This window comes from Amblyomma mixtum, chromosome 9 (genome assembly GCF_055824585.1).
Source record: "Amblyomma mixtum isolate Tamu chromosome 9, ASM5582458v1, whole genome shotgun sequence".
Classification (NCBI taxonomy): Eukaryota; Metazoa; Arthropoda; class Arachnida; order Ixodida; family Ixodidae; genus Amblyomma; species Amblyomma mixtum.
In genome coordinates, this window is record NC_143020.1 from 19,045,116 (window position 1) to 19,055,200 (window position 10,085).

Genomic DNA, 10,085 nt, shown 5'->3' on the forward strand with positions numbered 1-10,085 from the left:
TAATCAACTGCATTAAAAATTCAGGGGGCACTTTGACTGTCTAAAGTGCGTAGAGGCGAAAGCATTTTCCGCACCACTCTGCCTATGAGACTGGTGACGTCACCACTGGATGACGTCACACATAATTGATGATGAAGTAATGACAACTTACTAATTATTAACTAATTACTGATTAATCACTCAGCACTAATTGACTACTAATTAATGGCACTTAAGCTTCGTCTTTAGGAGTGGAACGCGACAGCGTGTTGTAGCGCTGCCAGGAAGTCCACAGAACGCAACCATCTGTTCGGCGGGATGCCTTGCCCTTTGGACTCAACGCTTTTTGAGGAAAGGAAAAGGCACAGTAATTCTCTGTCATCTCGGTGGACACCTTAACCGCACCACACAGGAAGGGAGGAAGTGTGAGTGAAAGAAGAAAGAGGGGCCGTAATGAAGAAACTGAAAATTGTATTTTAGGAAAGGAATTTACGCAGTAACTGTCTCACATATCTCGGTGGACACCCGTCAAAATGCAGACAGAGGCTGTGGACAGGGACGCAGGCACAGCTGCCAACACGGATTGCTAACAACAGCATGAGGCATTAAAGGCTTTCGCCCTAAAATGTGTGCACATAATCTATTTCAGTTCTGCTCTTGTATGCTATTGCGGTCAACGAATGCGGCACCAATGGAGACACAGACCTGCATTAAGCCTCTCTTTCTGTCTTTTCTCTTTCCCTCCCAACTTCTTCTGCGTGGCTGACCGATATGTGAGACAGTTACTGTGCCTTTACTTTCCTCTGAAATCACATCCACAAAAGAAACGCACAACAGCCAATTCAGGCAGCATCGTCACTGCAGCCCGTTTATGATCTCTTTAGGCGGCGGATGGGCTGCTTTGGGAGGCCTCCTAGAGACTCTTGAGTAATTTGTCTAACGCCAAGGCGTCACGCCGAACAGGCGATGTTGTTCCGTGGACTCCCTGGCAGCGCTGCAAGACTGTCGCGTCCCACTCCTAAAGGCGAAGCTTAAGCGCTCTGCAATTTTTTTGCCGGACTCTGTGGTTCCGACCTGTTAGCGGGCAACCAGACTTGCCAAGACAAATTTGTGCTGACGGCACTCCAGTGGGGTATGGACCGAAAACGGGAGGAAGGGTGTGGAAGTTTGGTTTATGAGCGCTTAACGTCCCAAAGCGACTCACGATACACCATAGTGAAGGGCTCTGGAAGTTTAGACCACCTCGGACTCTTTAAAGTGCGCTGACAACGCACAGGCTTCTAGAATTTCACCTCCATCGCAATGCAACTGCCGCGGCCGGGGTCGAACCCGCGTCTTCGGGTCAGCAGCCAAATACCATAACCGCTGAGCCACCTACAAGGCGAACATTAACCCATATATGCTGAGACTTCACAAATTTGAAAAGATTAAAATAATAACAAGTTCATTTCAGTTCAGAATTAAAAATTGTTCTTTTATTAGTGGAAATATTTTCCTCAACACTGGCTTTTAAGCTGTCCTACAATGTAGGATACTAGGCAAATTTGCTACCTGTTATGTGTGGTAAAGCTTCAAATATTTTGCATCTACTTTAAATCACATTTCTTACCAAATGCAGTGCTTTTTTTTGCGACAATCCGCAAAAATTATTTGTTTTTCTTGCAGAATCACAATGTAGTCATTGAATTGGGGTCCAGAAGGACTTCTCACCTTTCTGAACGCACACTAATGCACAAAAATGAGCGCACACTACACAACCCTTGCACAGAGAAAGTTTAGAGCCTCTTGAACCCATGCCAGCAGGTGCAAGCTTTTATACAATAAGCTTTTAGTGCATTAAAAAGCAGCCCCCACATGTTGTATGCTATGCTTATATGGGTTAATAACGCTCATGCGGACAACTAAAGTACACCTAACGCCGATTTCACACATCCTCCACCTGACTTTGAAAAGTTCAGTTCACTACATGGCTACTACTCTTCACATTTGTTTTATGTTTGTTGTTCAGAAACTTGCCTTCCTAAATAAACAAAGATTTAATGTACTTGGTCGCATTTCTTGGGTGCCGATGTGGTCCGCGATGTCAACCACACTGTAGCTACAGAAACCCTACATGACAAATTTTTAGCACAGGTGCCATTTCACCATTTTACCTTAGCTGATAGCATAGCCCAGCCAGCACAGTCGAACACAACCAATATACAACATGCAAGATATTATTTTTTGTTATTATGATTATCCACACAGTTAGTCACGAGAACACCAGTGAAGACGTGAGTGGTTTTTTTCCATTCATGTATTCTATAAGCAAATAAACCCTTCGGAACCCAGCCTAGGAATCTAATTACATCTACTAAAGCTTACTCTACAAGATACAGTTGCAATAATAATTCATTTCAGTGTTCCTTCCAATAAGACAAAAAATATAAAGCATGCAAATATTTACTAGTTTCGCCCCGCCGCGGTGGCTCAGTGGCTATGGCACTCGGCTGCTGACCCGAAAGACGCGGGTTTGATCCCGACCGCGGCGGCTGAATTTCGCTGGAGGCGAAATTCTAGAGGCTCGTGTACTGTGCAATGTCAGTGCAAGTTAAAGAACCGCAGGTGGTCGAAATTTCCGGAGCCCTTCACTACGGCGTCCCTCATAGCCTGAGTCGCTTTGGCACGTTAAACCCTAATAAACCAAACTATTTACTAGTTTCTCCCCATTATCAACAAAATTCTTAAAGGTGCTGCGATGAGGCGTCACCTAGACATTCCTACTGGCAGTGATTAAGAGTAATAACCAAAAGTAAGAAAAAATTACACCTGGGGTACCTAGAGATATATATTATTGTGTAAGTTCTAACATGTGCCCCTGCCTTCAAGTGAAGCAACAAGCTATCATCATGCAGCTTTGGTTTCGCATCTAATTTTAATGTCTTTTTTCAGTTCTGTGTTTGTGGACAAAACAACCACCAGACTTCAGTTCACAAGACAGTAGTCGGCAGGCTTGCTGGGTATAGCACTATGAATCAAAGGCACCAGAAATGAAAGGTCAGCTGCTAAACTAGCAGTTGATGGTTTATTGCATAACATACCTGTTCTCCCCACATATTCTGGCCTAAAACATTGCATTAATTAACGAAGAAACAAAATGCAGGATCCCGAGGCCATGCACTCACTGCACAAAATCTGAAGCTGACAAAGTAATTTCAAAATAATCCATCAGCTTTTAATTAAGTCTTTGTCCAGTCTCTTTTCAATGGTTGGTCTCTTTTTTTTTTTTTTCATCACTTCCCTTCAGCTGTAAAGGACAATGACCTCTCTTTGGAATCAGCACAGCAATGCAACACTGTCAGCAGAGGTCTGCCAAATGCACTGCTTCTATATAGCAGTGCAGTGACTGTTCTCATAGATGAGACTGTGCACGCAGTTGGCAGAGACCCCACAAAATAGATTCCCCTGCCTTCAGAAGCATAGTACCAGGCAGGTTTAACCTGCAGTCATTCTAGTATCCTACAAAAATATCAATGACCATTTTGTACAGCACGAAATGCACTGTGAAAGACTAAGGTGCAGCCTGTCTCCTGACTCTCCTCCAAAATTGAAGAAACTGACCACAGCAAACTTATGTAGGAATCCTGCAGTACGTATGGATTAATCAGAATGGGGCCACGGTGAAAGGTCCAGATCTATGCACAGCCTAATACTCAATTTATGCTGCAACACTGCCAAGATGTCAACCTAGCAGCTTTCGCAGAATATTTTCACCAAATTTGCGCGAAACAAAAAAGAAATCCCGACAGCAGCACTAACCCATTTAACACAGCTAATAAGTCATTCTGTGTACAAGAAAAGCACGGATCACTAGCACTACTTTGACCCCCCCCAATCATAGTGATTTTATAATGACTGTTAAAGTTATTCCCCAGCCCTCCACTATGGAAGCGCTTTCCATCTTCCATCCTTTATCTCACGGCGTGGTTGAGGTGTCCACCAAGATTGAGGCAGTTGCGCATTTCTATTCCTCCAAGCCAATTTATTATTATACATGAATACGCTAAAGGATTTATTCTTGCCGAAAGAAAGCAGGTCCTATTCACCAATGCACAAAGGCACTTTCAAAGTCCTTCTCAAGATGCAGCAGCAAGGGCCCAATAACGAATTCAGACGAATGAAATAATGCAAAAGGCTCATTCTGCATATTAAAATGACCAGCACACTGTGCTAACCGTCACTTCTACCATTCCCGGTTACTGCAGACAAGTGAAGAATAAAATCATGTGGTAGGAACAAATTCAAGCACTGCAGTCTTTCGAAATGGACTAATGTGAAGCTCAGTAACAGCGAATTTCATTGGTGGCATGTGCTCATACTTCATAACAGTGTTTTGTAATTTCAGCTGAGTCGAAAGTGCTCTAAATAAATATAAAAAGGCTCATGAAAATGGGAGGGTATGTTCTGTGGTTAGCTTCATGTACTATCAGCGCCAATTGAAACGCGAACAGCACAACTCGCAGATATTATACTAGGGAGGCAAAATACATGAGCAGTTGATTTTCCCATCGAAGCCGAAAAGACCGCTCTTCTGAAATGTTAATAGCCCACGCCTGTATTTCACCTCCAGCCTCTAATATGCTTGATTTTTTGTGCTCGCGTTTCAGGTGTTTTGTTCGCATTTCATTTGACGCTGATAGAACATGCACGCATGAAGATTGCAGATTCTTGTTTCTTTTCAAGACGTCAAGGATTTTTGTCTTCCTTGCCTGCCTAATGTGGTGGCTCAGCGCATTCGGTATTATACGGCTGAGCTTGTGTATTTGACTTCACAACTACAGATAAAAATTGCACAATAGCAAAATCCTAGCTCGCCTTCTTGCAGAAAGTTAATGATTACGCTGTCCGAACACAGAACACCGAAACCCGAGCAATCTTTGGCTATTTCCTTTCGATGGGAAGCGGGATTATCAATTCGAATCAAATTAAAGTGAATGACCAATAGGTCGGCTCTGTGACAGGGGAGACGATCGAGTATGAATAAGCATCTATTCACACCTACAGATAGCCGCGGTGATCGCATTTATTCAGCTATTTTCATACCTTTGCCGCAATCGAGTGCAAAGAAAATTGACGACAAAATGTATCACTCTCATATCAGGTGCAAAACTGCCGAATCGCAAAAACGTAACACTCCGTTATCTCCGCTGCAACCATCATTCCACTGAATTCCGCGGCCTGCGGCCCACACCTGCACTTTGCACGGAGCAAGGCTAAAATCGGCAGAAAAGACGGAGGAAACACCACCATCAACAGAGGCACGCCTCTACGATCTAACGGGCGCTCTTTTGACCAGTTCCGATCGAAGGGCTTGATAACATCTTAAAACGGTTAATCGAGCTCACTGAAACAGCAAATCAAGATCGGTCCGAAACAAACCAACAGAGAACTCGCGAGGCGATCAACGCTAGCAGTCGTGGGAACCACGTGAAAGAAACCGAGTCGCCAGCTCATAACCAGACCAGTTTCGAAAGACACACGGGACGTCTCCGCGGCGGCCGAAACCGTTAGTAGCAGTCACGGGACGCACAACAACGGTACCGACAAACACGCAGCGCGTAATACACCGGATAAAGTGATCCACATGCCTGGGTATGCAGTTGGGCGTCGTCTTGTCCACTTCCCAGGCGGCGAACAGCTTCATGGGGACGGGCCGCGCCGTCGGCGGCCGCGCCGTCGGCTTGCCGCTGTCCCCCATGCTGCGCGGCTACACCACACACTCGTCGGCCCTCAAACTGGCTGCGGAGCGTAGTAAGCCTAAGCGCTGTACTCGCAGCGGCGATCAGCAGCCTCTCGAGGTCGGGTGGACGCGGGTTGCTGCCATGAGTGTCACCGGCTCACGCACGTTCAAGAGCGCACACACCAGCACGATAAACAACGCGTACCGACAACACACTACTCATGATCACACGACCCAAGCGGCGGTGACCGTGACAAACGCGCGCAACTGAGAGGGGGGCGTAGCGCGCCGCTAGACAGATGAGCGCTCTGAGTAAACTTGATGAGCTTGAAGCCGGTGGGTACACATGTAGGTCAATGTGAACGGGTTGATGCCGGCTGTTATAAGCGCTGCCATAAAAACGCGATCTACCGCCTAAAGAAAATAAATACATATATGACGGTGAAGATTCTGTCTACGGTCTATGTTTCTCCAAGTAACCGAAAACTTGAAGTCTGCATTGCCCAGATAGTAAAAACTATGATGCCAACGTGGAAAAAGCTGATAAAGCATTTTAGTTAGGGTGCAACTCGGTAGGCCTCAGTCGTTTGCAGTACATACTACTGAATATTTTGCAGCTACCATTTCTTCCTGCGTGCTTCTCCGGACATGGTGGCGTAGCTACAGTGCTCTGAATATTCCATAGAGCTAATATGGAATATTCTAGAGCACTGTAGCGTAGCTAGCACTGGAGGCATGTCTGGAGATGAGAACACGGCTTGTCGGCGAGGTGGATATTCACATATTCACACACTGGGAGCGGGAAAATTCAAATAGCAAATGTCAGAGCTCTTACGCGACCTCTTACCAGGCTCTTTCCGGCGAATAAAATGTTTTACAATCAATCAATCGTAGAATTTGGCATTCCATTAAACAGTATTTCACGCTGTTTTTCGCCTCTTTGCACTTTTGTATACCGCTTACATGCTGTGCATGTACGCGCGTACGAGTTGAGGGGGGAGAGGAGGAGCGTGATTTTTAATCGCCTCGAACTCGTTATTATTGATGCTAACTCAAAAATTCTTGCGCTGGGGTGACGAGTGATGGAATGCCTATCTCTCGTCTGCTTTACGTAATCGCAATTAATTTACTGCATAGTCTCTTTAACGTGCACTGACATCGCACAGCAAACGGGCGCCTCTTGCGTTTCGCCTCCATCGAAACGCAGCCGCCGCGGTCGGGTTCGAACCCGGGTACTCCGGCTCGGTAGGCGAGCGCCTTACCACTGAGCCACCGCGGCTTTTTTTTTTTTCTTTATTACCGACTTGGCCGGGCAAACAAAACAAAAATACGACATGACAATAAAAGCACAGGTCAATTTCTAGCTAGTGCACGATGATAAAATGGGTTAAATGATTTTAGTTGGTCGAGGACAGGCAGCCACTCAGGCTGAGGAGCTTGCTGTCCGAAAACTTCCTGCGTATACATGATGCTCTCAATGAAATACTGATGAGCCGGGTTCACAACAACATGTTCATGCCTGACATCCATTCGCGTACGCCATAGGCTGTGCATGCACAGCAACATTAGCAGGTCGCAAGGCACTTCACCTGGCTCTGCATATGGTAGGAAGCGTATTCCAAAAGGAGTCAGGGGGAAATCTTTTTTCAGTGTGTGCTTCAACACATCCCAAAGAAAAACAGCGTCATGACAGTCGAGAAAGATATGTTCTGTAGTTTCCACTTTCTTGCAAATAAGACACTCTACTGACCAAGGTACAAAAAGGCCTTTGCTTTGCAACCATGGCTTTACTGGGAGGGTTCCAGTATGCAATTGAAAAAAGAAAGAACGCGCTGAAGGCTTCACCGGCATTCTTTTGACTCTTTTTAGCACATCCCTTTCGGGAACTGAGCCACCGCGGCGGATTGGCATCATACACTTATTTTTTTTTTACGTGTCAGGCCCGCATACCACGTGTTTCAGTAATTCAATTCTCAAAAATGTTTTTTTGTAGGTAAAAATATGGTTTTTTCACATAGTATTGCCATTGTTGGCGGACATTAGAAAAACTGTGACTCATCTTAAGTGGTAAGCTGGTTAACTAATTTTTAATTGACTCTAACTATTAGAGTTAACTATTAGAGAGAGAGAGAGTTAGATTTGTATCCGGTCGTTAGTAATAACCATATCAGTTTATAGAATTTAGAAAGCGCTATTACCCTTGGCGCTCTGGCTCCACAACATTTCGCTTTTTTTTTACTAGTTACGAGCATGTTATCCACAGCGCCGAGGATAATCGCGTTTTCGAAATTCTAAAAACCGGTTTGGCGATTACTAAAGACCGGCTACAAATCTCTAATTCGAACCAGTTGTCTACTGTGATAGTCAACAAGTTAATTATCAGAAATTAGTCAACCAGCTTACTACTTAAGATGACTCACCAGTTTTTCGGTGCCCGCCAACACTGAATACTATGCCATAAAAGTCATATTTTTATTTAAAAGAGCCTATTTTGGAAACTACTGAGAGTCTTCCCTGAAGCACCTGGTATATCGACAGACCCCTCGAAAAGATCCTCCCTGCCCCGGCGGGGACATTCTGTACATACGTGACCACATTCGGGCTCTCATTGGCCGCATGTTACTTCGGATAGCTAACAGTACTAACCCAATTTAAGACGCACAAAAACACAAGGCAGACAACACAGATGCTTCATTTGTTGTGTTCTCTTAGCGCCGCTGGCTGTCATCAGTGTAGTACCAACTAGTCTGTAGACGCACCATTTAAGGAGGCGAGGGGTGGCGCATCAAATATCTGCCAGACGTCTCCCTCAGTCCCTGATGTAGAGTTGATTACATTCGCTAAATGCGCTAGACGTTTTGCCGCCGCGGTTGCTCAGTGGTATATGGCGCTCGGCTGCTGACCCGAAATACGCGGGTTCGATCTCGGCCGCGGCGGCTGAATTTCTTTGGAGGAGAAATTCTATAAGCCCGTGTATGTGCGATGTCAGTGCACGTTAAAGAACCCCAGGTGGTCGAAATTTCAGGAGCCTTTCACTACGGCGTACCTCATAGCCTGAGTCGCTTTGGGACGCTAAACACCCATAAGCCAGACCATAGACCAGCAGCACATTTCATGTAATTAGCCTAGTATATCGTTCTTTCGTCGTCACGTTGTATTATATTTATCACATTTTATCTATACTACAAGCACTGCCGCGGAAGCATCATGCGCATCATGCGAACTCAACCTTTCACTCGCCGCATCAAACCACCTACGTGCATTGGAATCACTTAGAACTTTTGTCGGGCTGCCGCTATCATGCCTCATTCGCTGAGGAAGTAGGGGGTGAAGGAATTTTGGCAACAGCGTAACCATTTAAAAAAAACTGTCGGGACAAATTTAGGCCAATTGAGAATTTTCTTTCGATCCAAATGGAACCAACTGGGCAGCCAACTGGTTAGTCCAATTGGACTGTGCAACTGGTTTTATTGATTAAAATTTCTTTATCCAATTGGTTTCAAATTAAAAATAAATTATCTAGTTGGGGAAATGACTGCAATTGGAATCTTATGAACAATTAGGATTTACAAAACCTGCGTCTTCAGATGAACGCCTTTTGAGCAGAGTACATAAAGCCCAATCACTATACATTCTCTCAACATGAAGACCTGAACCAAATAGCACACTTCTACACGCAGCAGGAACCCATAATTCCGCGCGAAAGTTGGAGATAGAGAGAGATACGACTTTATTCACACCGACATGGGCCTCGGGGCAGGGGCTCAGCAAGAGGGAGGCTCTCCCCGCTGCCGGCCCTCCTGCGCCGTGACCACAGAGAAGGTCTTGAAGTAAGCCTCCTCCGCAAGGCGTAGGACAATCTTCTGTACATCCGCATTTGGGCTGCGGATGTAGGACTCCCAGGCAACTTGACCAAGGGGACCAGTCTGTTCAGCTCCCAGAGATTCGCCGCATCCCCAGATTAGATGATTTTGACTCAGAGGTACGTTGCAGAGATTGCAAGCCTCCGGGTCGCCTGTAAGCTCATTATGCAGAGTAACGTAAGGGAAGGAGCGACTGGCCTGAATTTTTCGCCAGGCCCTACATTTTGAGGGTGTTAGGGACCTATCTGGTGATGGATAGATCCTTCGGCCTAGTCTGGGAGTCTCAGAGAGCTCCTTGTAGGTGATGAGGGGGTCTTTGTCTCCGGGTAGCGGGGTCTCTACGGCCTCTCGGGTGTATACATCTCGAGCGAGGCGATGGGCAGCCTCATTGCCTGGTAGACCCTAATGAGCTGGAACACAGAGGACTGAAACCTCCCGGTTTAGCGGGTGCTTCCTCAGTAGACTGGCCGCCTGCCTGGAAATTAGGCCTTTGCCGAAGTTCCAGACAGCCTCCTTGTTGTCTT

General features: G+C 45.8%; 1 protein-coding gene across 3 annotated transcripts in view; it reads right to left on the reverse strand.

The window, feature by feature from the left end:
- Nucleotides 1-5,981, reverse strand: part of KrT95D (phosphofurin acidic cluster sorting protein KrT95D) — an 87,274-nt gene extending 81,293 nt beyond the window's left edge. For all 3 annotated transcript variants that reach the window (XM_089561980.1, XM_089561979.1, XM_089561978.1), the window contains exon 1: nucleotides 5,607-5,981. Coding sequence is in view for 2 of the 3 variants with exons in the window: in XM_089561979.1 (XP_089418105.1) it covers nucleotides 5,607-5,716 (110 nt within the window). In the remaining variant the exon portion in view is untranslated. The remainder of the gene's footprint in view (nucleotides 1-5,606) is intronic.
- Between the last annotated feature and the right edge of the window lie 4,104 nt (nucleotides 5,982-10,085).